This window comes from Mytilus trossulus, chromosome 10 (assembly GCF_036588685.1).
Source record: "Mytilus trossulus isolate FHL-02 chromosome 10, PNRI_Mtr1.1.1.hap1, whole genome shotgun sequence".
NCBI lineage: Eukaryota > Metazoa > Mollusca > Bivalvia > Mytilida > Mytilidae > Mytilus > Mytilus trossulus.
Window position 1 is genome coordinate 53,056,076 of NC_086382.1, and position 19,666 is coordinate 53,075,741.

A 19,666-nucleotide genomic window follows, 5' to 3' on the forward strand; every position below is an offset into this window, starting at 1 on the left:
CTGCATGATGTCATTCACATATGAACAATGGAACAAATCGACAAGATGAGGTGTACAAATTGTTTCCATGGGAAGGTCGATTGTTTATTGAAAACACGTCCTCTAAATGTAACAAATATGTTGTCAATCAAGAAACCGAAAGAAAACAATACAGTATTGCATATGTAATTTACTCAAAATTCTAGTTTTATTGAGACCAATAACATAATTTTATGAAATAGAATGCTCCTACATAATTTGAGATACGCTTGCAACTGGACACCGTGTATACGCTCAAGAGATTTTCAATCTACGAAGATCCGGATTACGATCTCCTTGTAATTGATATTTTTTTCCGAACTCCCTCTTTATAACGTAGAAGACGAAAACACTTAATTTGTGCAAAATTATATTTAAACAAAATAAAAACACAAATTATACAAAATGATGCTGTTTTCTTTCCTGTATATCTATTGTCTTAAGTGGAGACACAGACAACAAACATGACAAGCTTTTCCGTAAATAATTTACTACAAGGTCAGGATCGACAAATTGTGTATGATGTTAGCTATAAAAATACAGCTGGCTTGCCCTTTTCATATAATAAAGGTGCAGTTAACACAATCCTGGATAACTTTTCGTATTTCTATTAGACAGGCTGTTTAAAAAATTGTAGCATCAGATAAAGTGACTCATTATTGTATTTATATTTTTCAGTTAATTGCCTATTTGAAATTTAATTTTATATTAAGTGGCTTCTTTGAAGGAGCAAATGCGAAACTACTTTGTTTAATTATACTGTTTATATCAATGTCACAAGTCTTTGACTGAATTAACACCCAAGTTGTAAACAAACAATTTTACCGTACGTGGTTACCACCCAAGCTTTATTATCGCTGTTAATAGCAATTCTGCAAGGTTGGCCATCGGGAAGGATTGATTTTGTAGGAATATATCCAATAAACTTTCCTCTTTCATCAATGACTTCTATTTCACTTATTCTGTGTAATACACATATATTGTTATTACTACTTGTTGCAATGGACGTAGGGAGAAAGGTCGAACCATCGAGTGTGTTGCCTTCATAACAGATCTTCAATTCAAAATTGGAATCAAGCACCACTACATATTTAGAATTTGCATCAGTACCCTTTTCTGCTATCACGCATATATTCCCGTTTTTACTTTCTACAGTTGCAACAACATCACCAATAACGTTTTCGTCATCTTGTTGACATTTATGCTCACGAACAAAGCTACCGATGATAGTGTACAGTTGAATATACGATACATATCGTGATAAAAGTGCGCGGGTTTCTTTCTTTGTGACAAATAAAATAATGTCGCCTGATTTCCTAACCATGTACCCGTTAATCTTATGTCGAAAAGTGTTATTGGTATCATAATTTACATCTATCAAATTGTGTGATGTTTTTGTTTTTAAATCGAATTGAACTACTTTGTTTTCCATCAAGTCTCTGAATAAAACGCGGTCATCATTAACATATTGTACATCAGAGAAACAATATTCTTCCATGTTGTATTCAACAAGCACAGATTGTTTTTCTATGTCAATGAGCATCAGTTTTAACGTGTTGAAAATCAAGGCTTTAGTTGAATTTACAAGAATAATTTCTGTAATTGCAAAAGTTGGATCAAATTTTATTACCCAATCAATAGGATCCGGACCAACATATTGAAAAACCTCAAACGAAGATGAATGTTTTTCCTCTACAGTTACACCCGTTTTTGTTGAGTTCTCTTTAGTACCATCTGCATCGCACGGAAGCTGGCTAGACTTATTTGCTATGAAAATATCTGACAATTTAGTGCTTAAGATTTTCTCATCCGTTGGATTGGTCAGTTCTTGGAAAGGAGTTTTGTTCTCATCTGCATTGAAACCTGTCGGTTTAGTGTCAGAAGTTTTTACAACGCTCTTGCTATCATCATCATTGAATGAAATTAGCTGTAGTTCTGGTGTGTTCTCACTATGTTCCTTGTATGAAGCCATGCTAGTAAAGTTAAAAATCAAGGAATGTTTAATTAGTATAGAATCTTGGTATCGACGTTGTTTATACTATTAATAATGCGTTATAAAATGTAGTATTCATTTATTTAATATTATATAAATATATGGATATTACTTTTACTGCATAGTCTATTTTTGGTGATACCCATTTGTCGTGACTTTTGCCTTTCATTCTTGATAATGTCCTTCTTTTGTATGACTCTTTGTGCTATTTTTTTTACATATTTGTTTGTTTTTGTAGTAATAGAGATTATGACATAATGTGGACTGCTGAACCCTTATTGTTGACATTTTTACCTAAAATGTCTTTTTTGTTCTGTTCTCTCATCGTTGTCAATATAATGGCATTTGATGCAACTGTCATACAAGTGAAGAGGCTAATCTAGCAATAAAACTAGGTTCAATCTACTATTGTCTTCTTTTTTTTTTTTATTGTCTACAAGAAAATTCATGTACAAAGTCCAGAAAATCATAGTTAGTATTCATTCGTCTGCTGCTTTCAAGCTATTGAATTTGCAATTTGATTAGAGACTTTTCTTTTTGAATTTTCCACGGAGTATTTTTGTGATTTAACTTTATAAAGGATGAGATTAAATATATATACTCCACGACGATCAACCAGATAACGATTTCTGTTTTGTTATACTCGTTTTGAGGTACATTTTGTGGATAGTGACATTTGTTATTTGAGTTGGTTGGTGGTCGCACATTTTGTTGTGGAGTACTGCTTCAAAGTAATCTTGTTAACTGAAGGTAGTTTGAGCCAAGGCTCCGTGTTGAAGGCCGTACTTTAACCTATCATGGTTTACTATTTAAATTGTTGTTTGGATGGGGAGTTGTCTCATTGGCACTCACACCACATCTTCCTATATCTATTGATATTTATCCGTGTAATAATTTAGCTACATATTGAATTCACTTTATAAGTGATGCACTGTTTCATTAGATTATCACAAAAATGAATGACTTTAAAATTTGTCTTCAGATGAAAGATCGCATTCTTTTAAGAGGACCCTTACACATACCTCGCTGCTAAAGGACTTTATGAATCGGAATGTGCAATACACCATCGGTTCGATAAGCTGCTCATATCAAGACCGCACGACATTTACTCTATTAGTTTACATTATAATGGTGCAACCGGTATCTACAGATTTTGACAGGTCCGGTACGTTTAAGCAAGGTCAACACCAAAACTTGCACTCAAAGGTGTTTATTCATAGTCACAAATATGACGCCCAACTGCAATTGATCCCATAAGAAATGCATTTTAAATAAGTACGAATGGAATTAAATAAACTTAAAGTTATTGTTTAAAGTGGTATCTAGGAGAGCTAGGTGCAATAAGATCAATTAATAAAAAAAAGGTGAAACAAAAACATATTAAAATAGACAGAATGAAATAAATCATTCTGTTTTTCAAACAAAACAGGCAAGACCTTTCTGATTTATGCTGCAACTAGTTGTGCTTATTTCCTAAATATAGTTTTGTGCTATGTCAATTTCATCGTGGAACACTTTTCTTTACAATCAAAGGTTCATTAACGGATGATGATAAGTTCGAAGTCAAATCTACAATTTAAATATTTATCAATGTATTTATATAATTTACAATAATTACATTATATGTATGTTTTTTATTTGGTCGGGTTGTTGTCTCTTTGACACATTCCCCATTTCCATTCTCAATTTTATGTTTCATTATAATGCTTTATTCTGATTGGCTAACTGTACATCACGTGTTATTCTTAAAGCCATTGCATCACTCAATAAAACTTTCGATTCATGATAACACGTGGTCCCACAATAAAGTGTACAGGTGAATTAAATAAAACAATTATAAAATTCGTGTTTTCATGATCATAGCTAAACAATGCAATTATTATATTTTTCTGAAATTGACCATATATTGTTTTTTATTTAAGAATTGAATGCTTCTTATGGTAACTTCATATGGTTGTAAAAGCGTTGACCGTGCGTCAGTGTCAGAAAAATATTTTTTTGGTATTCGGTAAACCCTCGCCCTTCTCAGTTTTTGAACCCCATACAAAAAAGTTATATTTTTTAGACATTAATCTTGTAATGTATATTTATCATAAAAACGTTTTAAACTTACTTTCGTAAGGACAAAATTCTAGATTGTAAATGTATCCATAAAGAATTGACATCCCCTCCCCCCCCCCCCCAAAAAAAAAAAATGCATTCAAAATAAATACCATTCAACAATGTGACAATATGTATGGACAACGCATCCTTCAATAAATATAAGATACATAACATGACCAATAAACCACCACAGTAACACTAATACCAAGATATTCATAACAAAATGCGCAGTTTATGGTTTGTTATCACAAGCATACATTTAGTCAGCCCTTTTTCTGGTGACATGAATTGTCATTGGTATGGTTAAATTTATAAATTTACTGTTTTCAAATTTTTATTTGTTTTTGAAATACTAAGGCTTTTCTACCTCAGGCATAGATTACCTTATCTGCATTTGGCCAAACTTTTATGAATTTTGGATCTCAATGCTCTTCATCTTCGTACTTTATTTGGCCTTTTTTACTTTTTTGGATTCGACCGTCACTGATGAGTCTTTTGTAGACGAAACGCGCGTCTGACGTATATACTAAATCTAGTCCTTGTATCTATGATAAGTTTATTTACAACCACTGGGTCGATGCCAATGCTGGTGGAGATTTATTTCCCCGAGGGTATCACACACCCAGTAGTCAGCACTTTTGTGCTGACATGAATTGTCATTGATATGGTTATATCTATAAATTTACTGTTTACAAATTTTTGAATTTTTTGCAATAGTGAGGCTTTTCTACCTCAGGCATAGATTACCTTATGTGTATTTGGCAAAACTTTTAGGAATTTTGGTCCTCAATGCTCTTTAACTTCGTACTTTATTTGGCCTTTTTTTTACTTTTTTGGATTCGAGCGTCACTTATGAGTCCTTTGTAGACGGAACGCGCGTCTTGCGTATATACTAAATTTATTCCTGGTATCTATGATGAGTTTTTTACATATATTATTCGAGTAATATGATCTACAATTATACTGAGAAAAAAAAAATCAAATATACTACTTACCTTATACATGTAATATGATACGTTGTTATTACTTGTCAAGTGCTACACTTTATACTCGGTTAGAGACAGGAAGTATAACCTAAATGTTTACCTGTTGTTCTCATTTTGTTTTGTCTTAAGATACATTTTATCTTGGAAAGGATCTGTTGACAGCTGAGCTAACAAAATATTAGCACAGGATACAGCATAAATTAAACAGCATCCTTAATTAAAAAAAAAAACTGTGCTCACCATATGAGTTCAGAAACGATGAACTATTTTCAAATTCAAAACCATGCTCTTTCAAAAACAATTTTGGTGTGAAAATAATAAAAAAAAAAAATATTTGTTACATTTATTTTTTTAAATACATAGACAACAACTGTTGAGTGTCATTACATATCAGCTGTATTTATACGAGGCTTAGATAGTTATCAAAAGTACCAGGATTGTAATTTTATACGCCAGACGCGCGTTTCGTCTACATAAGACTCATCAGTGACGCTCAGATCAAAATAGTTAAAAAGCCAAAACAAATACAAAGTTGAGGAGCATTTAGAAAGAGGTGTTATACGGGTTTCAGTGAGCTATTATTCCTGTTTTGAGCTCAGTACAAATACAGCTAATATTTAAAGACACTAAATAGTTATTGTCTTTATCCTGAAATTAAATTTGAACTCCTTTTAAATAGTTATTGTCTTTATCCTGAAATTAAATTTGTACTCCTTTTTAATAGTTATTGTCCTTATCCTGAAATTAAATTTGGACTCCTTTTAAATAGTTATTGTCTTTATCCTGAAATTAAATTTGGACTCCTTTTAAATAGTTCTTGTCTTTATCCTGAAATTAAATTTGGACTCCTTTTAAATACTTATTGTCTTTATCCTGAAATTAAATTTGGACTCCTTTTAAATACTTATTGTCTTTATCCTGAAATTAAATTTTGACTCCTTTTCCATTCTAAATCGACAATGATCGATGAATTTGTTTTTAGAAGAAATCGCTCGCAACATACGCAAGATAAAGGAAACTATGCATATACGTTTAGTATATTATATAGCTTCGTATTATATGTACACCTGTATTTGTAAAGGATAAATGCCGATTGAAGGATACATTACTAGGATCTTACTAGGTATATTGGGTGTAAGGTAAGGTACATTGGGTAAACAATGCATTTCTAAGTAGCAATATAAGCAATAAATTTATACATGAGCTTTTTTAGCAATAATACCGGTATATCTGATATTTGGTTAGGTTGGTTTTACATTTATATCTAAATGTTGTTTACACGTACAGTGTCTCTACATATTGTGCGTACGCCTGTATGAGTTTATTATTTGTCTCGTCTGTGTACTGTCTGGTATGATGACTGAGTTATCATTCAACATAGTAGGTATCAAATATATTATTATTGTAAAAGGAGACAGATTTGTAAAAGCAAATTACTTGTTTCTGAATCCTCAATATTATTTCATTTGTATAATATCGTTTAATGTTGATTTATCCGAATACATATTGTTTAAAGTAAAGATAAGTTAGGGCTACACAATATCTGGTTGATGATTTATTGATGATACTTAATGGCCAGTGGAAAATTTGTGATGCCTACTTATAATAAAATAAAATTTATTTAAAAGGTATGCTTTGAGAGTTGGTCAACCTGAATGAACATTGAGAAATTAGAATAGCCGCTTGCAATTGTCTCTAGCATGGGTTTGACTGCAGAATGGAAGTAATCTAAGATATTACATGTCTATACTGCACATTTGAAAAGAATCTCTATAAATCCATGATTAGAAATGGCCACAGTTAATCCTTAAATTTTCGGATACTCTATATGAAATTTCATAATCACGATATAGTATTTACAAAACTTGCTTATTTCAATTGAACACTGATAATTTTGCCTAAACTCGTGACAATCCATAGCTTGTCTTCTCTGTCCGTAGCAATACGTTCTGGTCTACCATGAGAGATGAAGCTGTCTGTCTGTATATTTCTTAAAATCTTCCCATTTTCATCAATGACTTGTATTTGTTCTAGATTATTCACGAATAGTATGTCGTTTCGGCGAGTGGTTGCTAAAGACGTTGGAAAAAAATTGGAGTCTGATTCATTTCCATCAAAGAAAAAATGTTCCCTCAACTGAATGTCAAGGTCGACTAGATAATGTGAATTATTATCTGTATTTTTATTTCCGGCTAAGCATATATGCCCATTATTATTTTCAGTGATAGCATAAATATCGCCTGTAAGATTTGTTCCATTATGTTGAAGTTTTGTTTCACGAAGAAAAAGTCCAGCTCTACTGTAAATCTGTATATATGATATATCTGTCGGAATGCATCCACATTTTCTAAGTTTACGGCTCACACATACAACTATGTCCCCTGACTTGCGTATAAGAAAATGTTTTATTTTGTTTTGTGTTTTTTCATTTGTACCCATGTCTATCAGTGGCATAATCAACGCATCTGTTTGGTTACTAGTATCTTTACTCAACACAACTTTTATAATCTTGTTTTCTCCATGGTGAAGAAGGAGAACTTCATTGGTGTTTTCTGTACCCTGAAGATATAAGAATCCACCTTTCAAAGGATAATCAAACAACAGTTTTCCGCCTATATCAATCAGTCTTAGTCTTTCTAAATTGTAAACCCAAGCTACAGTAGGGGTTATAGGGTATATATCCAGTATATTTCTAAAGCTAGAATCAAATGTCAAAACACATTGTATTCTATCATCTGTTTTCAAATATGGAAGACTGACAACTTTAACACTAACATCGTTTTCTGATATTTCTGTTCCTGCATCGTCCGATGTTTTGATGTTTGATGCCACGTTGTTAATCGACGGTTTCATGTTATGTGGATTTCCATCCAAACTATCCGTTGCATTGTCGATACTACAAGACGACTTTCCAAAATACTGCAATCTTCCAGTGACAAGCTTGTGTGTACTGGAAAGGTTGTTTTCGTCAGTACATTTTGCTCCATCAAGGCAATCCGATGACATCCCTACTATTGGACGTGAATACGCCGTACTTCGGTAATCTGAATCTAGATCGTCAAAGTCGAGTTCATGACTAATAAGTGTCTTTTCTGTTCCTCCAGGACTTCCATCAACATAGTCTGATAATGAAAATGACTCAAAACTGGATCCAGGTCGGTCATCGATATCAAGCTCAGGCGTACGGTAGCGTACTATTATTATCATCACTTAATTATGTTCAATGAAGACTGTTCCTTTCTTAGTCACATTGGTGTCGTTTACCATTTGAATTTGTTAACTGCAAGATAAGAACGTAATATAAAACAGAAGATGTGGTATGATTGCCAATGTGACAACTGCCCACAAGAGACCAAAATGACACAGACATCATCAACTATAGGTCACTGTACGGCCTTCAAAAGTTCCTTAAAAGCAAGCATAATATGTAAGACGTTAAAAGTTAATTGAATATATTATTTTCGGCAATGTTTGATTTAAAATGCGTACCATGTGTAATCTATACTTAAAAGTATAAAATAACTAAAAGAAAATCGTAAAAGAGTAGGAAAAAATAATATAAGTTAATTTAAAAATATTGTAAGCGTTGCACAATAGAATAAAAGTAAATTTCACTACTGGATGAATTTAAAATCAAATATTGTAAGGAGTTAACTTAATCAAATTATATTAACTCCTCGTCTTAATTTTCTCCATAAATAAATCGTTCTGAATGAAACAAGATATACAATATTGATACACTTACTTCAGGATTAGAATTTATCCTGTGCAGGAAGTTGAGCAAGCTAGCAGTATCAGTTATTGGCATACAATTCATCTATGTGAAAGATCTGTGAGCGCCTTTAAAACTACATATTATTGACAAGTAATGTATAAATCTATGATTTCCGCCCGGAAGATTTGATCAATAGTTTTCATCCGAAATATACTACAATACTGAAGTGGGATAAATACATGATTTCTTGTGATTCAAACCTAATGTTATAATCATTGTTTATTTAACATTATCATTTTTTGCATGTACATTTCTTCTTTTGATTGAAGCTAAACTGAATAATCATATAATAAAATGTAGCAATATAAATTGTTTTATAATTTTAGTACTGCTAAAACATACACTTATATTTGCATGTTTTTTTGTTTGTCTTTTGAAATGGAAAATGTCTTCCACTGGTTAGCATGCTTTCATATTCTGATCTTTTTATCGCATATTCAACAAATGCATAAAAACTCATTCTTTGGCAAGATACAAACATAATAATTAAGATTTGGGTATGACTCTACATCCTAGTCAAAATGAATAAAAAGATAACAATTATAGGTCAAAGTACGGCCTTCAATACGGAAAATTGGCTCACATCGAACATCAAGCAATCAAGGACTCCAGACTTACTAATGTTAAATGTAATGTTTATATATCATCTGCCACTCCCTTGTTAGAAACAGCACTGCCCGTTGGTATAGGGAAATCTTAAAAACACAAGTAATCAATAAGGATGTTCGCTGCTTAGTTTCAAAATAAATAACTTTTCATGAAACTATTGATAGGAGAGTAATTGAGGTTTCAAAAAAGCAAAAAAATAGAGGGGTCAATGTGCTCGTTTTCGAGATATTAGCCATTGGAATTTTGGCGGGAAAATGTTCTCTCTTGATTTTTCATAGCTTTATCATTGACCAGTCAAAGTCCTCAAATACTATGAAAAAATAAATAAGATCTTATGAGACTATTACAAATGGTTTATAATTATACATGTGAAAGATTTATAAAAAGAAAAATATTGTAAGCGTTGCACAATAGAATAAAAGTAAATTTCACTACTGGATGAATTTAAAATCAAATATTGTAAGGAGTTAACTTAATCAAATTATATTAACTCCTCGTCTTAATTTTCTCCATAAATAAATCGTTCTGAATGAAACAAGATATACAATATTGATACACTTACTTCAGGATTAGAATTTATCCTGTGCAGGAAGTTGAGCAAGCTAGCAGTATCAGTTATTGGCATACAATTCATCTATGTGAAAGATCTGTGAGCGCCTTTAAAACTACATATTATTGACAAGTAATGTATAAATCTATGATTTCCGCCCGGAAGATTTGATCAATAGTTTTCATCCGAAATATACTACAATACTGAAGTGGGATAAATACATGATTTCTTGTGATTCAAACCTAATGTTATAATCATTGTTTATTTAACATTATCATTTTTTGCATGTACATTTCTTCTTTTGATTGAAGCTAAACTGAATAATCATATAATAAAATGTAGCAATATAAATTGTTTTATAATTTTAGTACTGCTAAAACATACACTTATATTTGCATGTTTTTTTGTTTGTCTTTTGAAATGGAAAATGTCTTCCACTGGTTAGCATGCTTTCATATTCTGATCTTTTTATCGCATATTCAACAAATGCATAAAAACTCATTCTTTGGCAAGATACAAACATAATAATTAAGATTTGGGTATGACTCTACATCCTAGTCAAAATGAATAAAAAGATAACAATTATAGGTCAAAGTACGGCCTTCAATACGGAAAATTGGCTCACATCGAACATCAAGCAATCAAGGACTCCAGACTTACTAATGTTAAATGTAATGTTTATATATCATCTGCCACTCCCTTGTTAGAAACAGCACTGCCCGTTGGTATAGGGAAATCTTAAAAACACAAGTAATCAATAAGGATGTTCGCTGCTTAGTTTCAAAATAAATAACTTTTCATGAAACTATTGATAGGAGAGTAATTGAGGTTTCAAAAAAGCAAAAAAATATAGGGGTCAATGTGCTCGTTTTCGAGATATTAGCCATTGGAATTTTGGCGGGAAAATGTTCTCTCTTGATTTTTCATAGCTTTATCATTGACCAGTCAAAGTCCTCAAATACTATGAAAAAATAAATAAGATCTTATGAGACTATTACAAATGGTTTATAATTATACATGTGAAAGATTTATAAAAAGAAAAATGGGGGTTCATGGGCAAAATATTTTAAGGCATTCAAATAGATAAAACCAGAGGATTCTGAAAATCTGACAAAAATTCCAAATCATGACAAGCAGACATCCTTAAGTACCAAATGTTTGCATTACAACTTTAAGATGTTGTGAATACAGAAAAGCCTTTAAAACTGTCAAGCACAAATATAAATCTTGATTTTGGTCAACCTCTTTTTGTTCAGGAATAAAAACAATCGAGAAATTATAATTGTTCTAAGTGGAGTTTCCATAAACAAACACATATTTTGTACAAGATAGTATTATTCAGCACATCTTCTTGAAGGACAATAGAACAATAGACAATAACTTTGTATGATGTTAAGTAGTGTCAATTATCTAGGTTTTGTGTGTAACTACAGACTTTTAATTTAAAAAAAAATCAATTTTTATTCATGCTGAAGACATTACAATATCTAAAGCAGCTAAACTAATATTTAACAGGCTATTATTTCAACCTTTAATTATAAAACTTGCATAATATGTTGTGCATGAAATTTTTCATAAATTCCATGTTTATTCTGTATTATAATGTTTGGAGTGGTGCATTACACTTCCCATACAATGTAATTTTTATAGATAGTGTTGTGCGTCGCACAGTACATTCTATTAAAAATGTGATGTTTTCATTGTAATAGAAAATGTTGTGCACTGCACAGAACATTAAAATACAGAATACACATGAAATGTATTAGAATTTCAAGCACATATTTTGCAAATACCATAATTTAAAATAATTCCAAGTTGAAATAATAACCTGTTGTTTGTAGTATTTGTTATGAAGACATCACAGTATCTTTATATGTTTTGTATTTGATTTATTATAATTCAGACTATGTGAACGGGGAAGATATATAATGTAAAAGCTAGATTTTAGATATTTGACCTCGAGCATCACTGAAGAGATATCAATTTTCGAATTGTCATAATGTGCATATAGAAATTGATACCGTTTAGATTATTGTTTTGCCAAATTGTAATTTTAATATATAGTTCCAACTTATCTCTTATCCTTATCACGTTATTATATTGTATCTTATTGAAATTCTAATATGATACCAGACGTGTTGACCGGGTTTGATGGAACCTGCACTCCAAGTCTTACAATTCCACCTATATATGGAATGAACGTCAAGTTTACATTTGTAGTGCACATCAACTGAAACGTACTCATGGACAAATATGGACATCTAAAATGCGCTCTCCAACTAGCGTCCACTCATTGTGATATCCTTCAAATCTTATGCAGTCTAATAAAGGTGTAAAATTCCAACACCAAATGCGGAATAGATCAACGAGGAGACAATATAAGGATTTTTATCTTGTACATGCATTAAACATGTTGATCAACTAGTTACACATTAGTATTAAGCTGGTATCAAACCTATTCGAGTGATGTATAAAACAGAATTAACCAATCTTGCCCAATTTGAGATTGCATCGTTTATAAGTTTGATTTCATACCATATTCTTTTCGCATAAGTCTTTATAATCTTTTAGCGTACATGTCTCCGGGTGCGGGAGTTTCTCGCTGCATTGAAGAGCAATTGGTGGTATTTGATTGTTGTCTGCTCTGAGGTCGGGTTGTTGTCTCGTTGATACATTTCTTTTCTCAATTTTATATGTCTCTTTTTTTTCGATTTTTTTGGTTCTTTTTATTTTCTGTATTTCTTCGGATTTTTTCTGTCTTGTATAGTCCAGTATTGTTTCCTTGGTTAGATATTTACTACATGTTGTGTCCATGCAAACTCCGAAACAGCGGTTACGTCCTCTTTACTACGCTACGTTGATGATAGTTTAGCGAAGCAACGTCACCACTGTTTCGGAGTTTGGTGTACATGCTCTCTTTGTTGAACACTTGTTAATGAATGTATTATTCGTTTTCATGTAACATCTGCTACAAGTGAATTGAACAACAATATACAACAAAGCGTATTGTTCTGAATATTATAAGAATATAGTTTGAGTTGGAAATAAGAGCAGTGTTTTGTCTGTTATTTGCATTGGTGTATAAGTAGTATTAAGTTATCGAACAGCTGTATAACAGGTTTATCAAAACTAAGATTGTAAAATCGAATCAAACAAATTGCAGGTTACTCTACTCCAATTTTAAATTACCAAGGACTGTCAGTTTTCCTACCGAAGATAGTAGGTTCTCTCCGAAATCTCCGGCATGCATAAACGACAATAAAAAAAAAGACCGGCATAAAAAAGCATTATATAACTAATGGTACCGTTTAACAACAATCAATCAATTTACTAATATTAGTATTAGCTTTCATAAAACTTTTATAACTTTCTGTATCAACTTATATTAGATGACACGTGATGATGCCGTGAATTCGTCGGTATTTATTTAAAAAAAATCTAAAACTGTTCCCCTGAGTTTTATTGAACTTTATTTAAAAGAGAATAACAAATGTTTTTTAACGGCTTTATAAACGCAGTAAAACATATGAAATTATATTACGTTGTACTTCCTATATACCAATGTTTCTTGTCGTCCTTAAGCTATCCAGGATATCCACCTTTTCCTGTGTGAAATTTAATGTTGATTTCTTTAAGTAAATTACACGTCATGTCAAGTAACAAGGTTGTTATGTCAAATTTTAATAAATATTCAAATCAAATATTGCTGTACGTCAACAAAAAAGAAGCAAAATCGATTACATCTTATATTCTTCTGTTCCTAATACTTCTTCAGTATTGTTTCAGAAAGAGGGGCGAAATATACCAGAGGGACAGTCAAACTCATAGATCGAAAATAAATGGAAAATGTACCATGTTAATGTTTAAATTAAGTCATATAAAACTAAGGTACACAATGATGCTTTAAATGCTAGACATATGTCACACCATGGAGCATTTTCGTATACCAGTATACACAAAGTAAGAAATAATCAACAAACACACAAGTTTTTTATTTTTTTATTTTGAACAACATTTTACTATGAAAATATTATTCTGTAAAAATTTGTTGTAATCCTCTCCATACAAAAGTTATATAACGGACAAATTCATTAGCACTGGCCACATCGTAGAGTTACTTCAGACGTTGACAACCGATTTCACAACTATCTTTGTCTATTGCAACGATAAATCTTCAGTTAATCTTCAGTTTTGAAATGATTTATCAAAATAGTATTTTTTTTTTTATCTTTTTTGTCTTGTCTATTTAGCAACCGTGATAGTATTGTCTTTCAAGTAAGCTGCAATTGATAATGGACGGAAAATATGCATCTGTAAATTTCTATCGTACGAAAAACAGACACTAAAATCTGCGTCCAAAACGATTATTAGATAAACAACTGTCAAATCTTTGTCCTGCAATACACATGTCACCATTGCTACAAACTAACACTGTGAAAACGACTTTCTCTTCGCACAATCATTTTGTCACCAAAATTGCCTGATGAAAATTATATTTTGATATTTCTCAAAAAGTCAATTATGTGAAAAAACATGAGATTCTACATTTTGAATTGTGAAAAATATTCAGTGCTGAGCATATTTGAGGTCGGAATTTGGCATCTAAATATCTATTTATTGTTTTGTGTCGTGTCCTTCAAAAAGTAAAATAACAAAAATACTGAACTCCGAGTAATAATTCAAAACGAAAAGTCCCTAATTAAATGACCAAATCTAAAGCTGAAACACAACAGACGAAAGAATGTAAATTAAACCTTGAGAAAATGCAATTCAAACGAGGAAACATGATGTTATAAATGTAACCGTACGCGTTATCATATTACTTTATGAACAGCTTAATGTTTTAATAATTATAAATCAACTGTTAACAAAACGTTTGCATTTTGAGTGACTTAGGGTTTTCTTCCTCAGGAACAGATTATTTAAACTATATTTGGCCAAACTTTTAGAAATGCTCTTCAACTTCGTACTTTATTGGGCCTTTTAACATTTTTTAATTCGAGCGTCATTAATGAGTCTTTTGAAGACGAACCGCAGGAATGGCGTAATTATAAAATGTCAATCCTTGAAACTAGCATGAATTTATTTCCTTCATTTATACTAGTATATGAACATATCAATGATAACTCAAGTCAACACAGAAGTGATGAAAACTGGTCTGGTTTTACCCTAGGGGAAAATTAAAAATCCCCCCTTTAAACAAGGAAGACTAAGTGGTTAGATTCCTAATGCACTTACAATTTAATATATAACTTATGTAGATATAATATAAGTGACAGACAAGTTTAACCTTGGTATTATTAAACTTATATCTACAAAAGTATCCACTCCTAAGTCAATGTAGTACATTTCCTTCCTGAGAACTTGTTAAAAATTTTCTTCACAACATCTTTATCTTTACATATTAATACTATGATCATATTTAGAATAATGGTATCTTTAATGAGTTTATATAATCATTATAGTTTTGAATCTCAGTTTCAGAAATAATAAGTATACTGTGCAGAAGTATAAAAAGTAAAAGGAAATTACAAATTATCCACAAAAACGCCTCATAAAACGCCTTAGGTAGGCGAAGAGGTTGGTTGTGTTCTAGTTTGAATGCCTTCTCTCCAGATGATACGATAAGTGACACTAGGTTTTGATCCGTTGTATGTAGACAAAACGCCCGTCTGAAGTCCGAGTTGGTTTCGATGTCTGTTTTTCTTGAATTTAATGTTATTAATTGTTCTCTTGATTTCTAATCTAATTTTAACCTTTTTTGAAGTTTTATTCGATTTTCAGTTAATTTGCTTTTAATATTGAAATAGGTAGTGTGAATTTACGTGTATTGTGTATGTCAGGTTTAATGGCATACATGTTCGAGTTTGAAAGTCGGTATCATTCGTGTTTAATGTAAATTTGCAATACACAAAGCTCAAGACAAAATCCCCGTTGGTAGTGACTAAATCTTGTTTTATATTTGTATGAACTCATATCTGCATATCCCAGTTGGTACCCACTATAAATGTCTGTTTGTCTTTTTCATTTTTAGCCATGGCGTTGTCAGTTTTTATTAGATTTATGAGTTTTACTATTCCTTTGGTATCTTTCGTCCCTCTTTTATAAGTATGGCGGAGATAATTTGCGTAATACAAATAATAAGATGCTGTTGTTTCACCCCCGAAACTCTTGCCTGCAATAATTAAAGTGTAGTTTAGTATCAATGACCTTGAAATTTATGGTAACTTTAAATCAATGTAGATCTAGAATGCATTATATTTGGCCATTGATCAAGTATGGTTGCATGATATCTCATTTAAGTATAAAATAGAAGATGTGGTATGATTGACAATGAAACAACTATCCACAAAAGATTCATTGGCTCTTTGCACAAAAAAATCTAATGACATCAATTGATTGTGAGTTATACAAAAATAATCTTGATTTATGTGTACCTTATTCGTAAGAATGTTACGAACATAAGTTGCTGGGGTTGAAACATTTTTAAACAGGTTGTCTGCATTTTCCTCCGTTTTAGTAACTGATCTTCAACTTATTTATTATGATCACACACCAAAAGTATAATCAAGACAACCTTTGAATGTTCTATTCCTCGTAAATAAACAGATATGCTTCTAAAAACGGTGAATTTCTCCTGTCTTTAAGCTGTACATATTGAAAGGTTTACAACCAATAAATGAAGACCAAGTAGAAAAAAAAACATAATATTGAAGAGACCTTGAGAGATCGGGACAGTATTTTATTACAAAAGATACAGGGAAAACAATCACATTTTTCAAATTTTAGTTAAATAGAATGCCCCTGTTACTCATTGTTTTCGTTAACGATTGTTAGTATTCAAATTTCATTTTCCATCTTGACTTGGTTCAACCCTTTTGGATAAATCCTTAAAAGTTGCAACAATTATTTGTCCTGCATCCGTTATCATCCAAGCCTTACTCTCATTATCAATTGTTATGAATCTTACTGGTCCATCCGAATGAAATGCATCAGTTGGTAAATGAAGTCGGAAAATACCATTCTCATCAATGATCGCGACATATGTCAGTTCTTTCTTCTTTTTAGCCATTTCAACTGTTACCTTTCTTTTGGTCCTATCTCTAAAGGTGTTCACAATCAGAACATTATTTTTCAAATCTGTAGCTAGCGATGATGGATTATGTATCTGAGAGGTTGTATTCCTGTCGTAAGAAAACCGAAAGTGGAAATTTGAATCAAGAACAATAACCCAGTATTCCCCTTTTTGCTGGGCCTTTTCTCCTGCAATACAAATGTTACCATTACTATTTACTATTAAAGAGGAGGCATCACAAATTAATTTCTTTCCCTTATTTTGAATTTTGCCTGATTGAACTAATTTTGCCTCATTGTCATATCTTTCAATAAGGGAAGCTATTGAAGAAAAGCAGGCACATGTCCATTTCTGGGTAAGACAAACGATCAAGTCCCCGGATGGAGAAACTGTAAATACATTTAATCTGCGCTGTACTGATTTCTTGTTTCCAGCAGAAAAGTCAAGGAATGTTTCTAGTTTGCTTGTATTGTCGTTACTTATACTTAGTTTAGAAATTTCATTGCCTGATGAAAAAAGAAAACTAGTTTCGTTCAAAGCATTCAGGAAACAGACTGGAACGTCTGATTTATATGACCTTAGTACTTGACAATTTTCAATATCGACCAATCTTATTTTACTACTACTATTTATCCAAGCTTTTGTCGGACTAACGCAGGAAATTCTCGAAACGTCATTAAAGTCTAATCTGAAGGATGCAACACATTCGATTTCAGAATCATTATCGGTGTTTAGATCTTTTCTCATTTCTATAAAGTCCGTATCATCTGATTTCAAGGACACTCCTAAACTGGAAGAGAATTCGAACGCGTCAGCGTCAGCAGTTGGAGTTTGTAGAATAGAAGAGGTTTCTGTAGATACCGTGATTATTTCATCATTTTGTATGTCTTCGTTAAATACTTCATCCGTAATATCTTCTTTGTCTTCAGTTTTTGTTGTTTTGTCTTGGTCATTAAGATCTTTTGATTGTTTTGCAGTGTAATCTGCCTCGCAAAGATTTTCTTTCGATGACATCGTATTCTATATCTGTAATACAATAACAATATTTAAAAGTCCTGTATAAAATTACAAAACAAGAATCTAAAATGTAAAACTAGTATTAAAATAAAGAGATGTGTAGACAATTTCAAGTCCTTGTATGGACTTCCACAGTGAATAAGTCCTTTCAAAGAAAGCTATAAAATCCATTTCAATGACAAAATATAAAGAAAAGATTCAGAATACAATATTCCTGATTGAGCTTAACACAATACACGAAAACAGTTAGGACAAATAGCTAAAAACGAGCTCACAACTAAATATGTTCACAAATCATTAAGCATATTTTAAACAATTTCATATCTTATATATGAACTTGTTACATGCATTTGAAAGACCACATGCTGTAACCCAGCTTCTCCTTTGCTGAGATTCCTTAAAAGTATAATGTGAGTATTTATCATTGATTGTCTTTCAAATTTTAGTTTCAACTATTTTCTTCAAATGAGAAATATCAGCAGAACTTGAAACGGATGTATATACTATTCATGCATTAATTTTTCAAATGTATCTATTTGCAGTACTCATACTTTACTCAAAATAGCAGAAAAATTACCTTCTGAATATACTCAAAAGTTCCAATAAAAATAATCCGTAATGGTTTTAACACGCCTCACAAGATAGATATATACAAATTTTGATTTTTAATTAAGACGTAAAAACAAGATGTGCTTAAAAAAAGAAAGGAAACGGAAGTTGTTAAGGAGCGATCGTTTTACAACTTGTGATAAGGATCACGAGTTATATACAATGTCTGTTCTTCACCACTTTTAAAACTATACTGTTATAATTACATACTGCTCAATGCTCTTCAACTTCGTACTTGTTTGGCTTTATACATATTTTGATATGAGTCTAATGTAGAATAAACGCGCGTCTGGTGTACTAAATTATAATCCTGGTACCTTTGATAACTATATATTCGTAGTAATGCATTTTATTTGATCCTCTAATTTGGTTTTAGCAAATATAAATGCAATAGGTTGTTTTCCTTCTTCATATCCAGTGGCAAATATTTCATCACATATTCAGGAAGTCAGATTCATTAACAGTAGATCCAAAAGGAAGACTATTATTTAAAAAGAAGGAAAGGGAAGTTCTTAAGAGCGACCAACTTACAACTTATGATAACGATCAGGAATAAAAGTAATATCTAGATACGGTTATTTAGTAAAGTAATTAAAAAGATAAGGAAACAACCCATATAGCCTTGTATGACAGAGTATAAGTGTCATTTCTGCTAATGTTAGTGTATATAATTGGTAGTATTTGATTATTAACATTTGTATACTATATAAATGTAATTTTTAATATTTAATTCGACTACCATTCAATCAAAATGACGTTGGTTTCTCATATAAATAATATTCTTTCTTCTTTGGTCCTAATTTGAATGTGACAATCATACCACATTTCACTACGTTAATGTAAGATATGTTTTACTATCCCATGTTGTTATCATTTGATAAATGAGGAGGGGTGTAATTGTAGGGTTTTTGAATTCAGGAAAGTCTATATA

At 31.5% G+C, this 19,666-nt stretch overlaps 3 protein-coding genes across 4 annotated transcripts; all 3 read right to left on the minus strand.

Annotated features, from left to right (window-relative positions):
* Positions 1-165: 165 nt before the first annotated feature.
* Positions 166-3,418, minus strand: LOC134687617 (uncharacterized). The gene is made up of 2 exons (XM_063548050.1): positions 2,306-3,418; positions 166-1,991 (listed from the first exon to the last, which is right to left on the minus strand). The coding sequence occupies exon 2, from the start codon at positions 1,988-1,990 to the stop codon at positions 812-814; it is 1,179 nt and encodes a 392-aa protein (XP_063404120.1). The 5' UTR covers position 1,991; positions 2,306-3,418; the 3' UTR covers positions 166-811.
* A 3,224-nt stretch (positions 3,419-6,642) lies between these two features.
* LOC134687616 (uncharacterized) lies at positions 6,643-8,996 on the minus strand. Its single transcript, XM_063548049.1, has 2 exons — positions 8,846-8,996; positions 6,643-8,380 (listed from the first exon to the last, which is right to left on the minus strand). The coding sequence occupies exon 2, from the start codon at positions 8,305-8,307 to the stop codon at positions 6,970-6,972; it is 1,338 nt and encodes a 445-aa protein (XP_063404119.1). The 5' UTR covers positions 8,308-8,380; positions 8,846-8,996; the 3' UTR covers positions 6,643-6,969.
* A 7,748-nt stretch (positions 8,997-16,744) lies between these two features.
* LOC134687618 (uncharacterized) lies at positions 16,745-19,074 on the minus strand. 2 transcript variants are annotated; one of them, XM_063548052.1, is made up of 2 exons: positions 19,053-19,074; positions 16,745-18,135 (listed from the first exon to the last, which is right to left on the minus strand). In XM_063548052.1, the coding sequence occupies exon 2, from the start codon at positions 18,121-18,123 to the stop codon at positions 16,882-16,884; it is 1,242 nt and encodes a 413-aa protein (XP_063404122.1). In that variant the 5' UTR covers positions 18,124-18,135; positions 19,053-19,074; the 3' UTR covers positions 16,745-16,881. The 2 variants fall into 2 exon arrangements, with proteins under 2 accessions (XP_063404122.1, XP_063404121.1); XM_063548051.1 differs by lacking the exon at positions 19,053-19,074 and adding an exon at positions 18,704-18,897.
* Between the last annotated feature and the right edge of the window lie 592 nt (positions 19,075-19,666).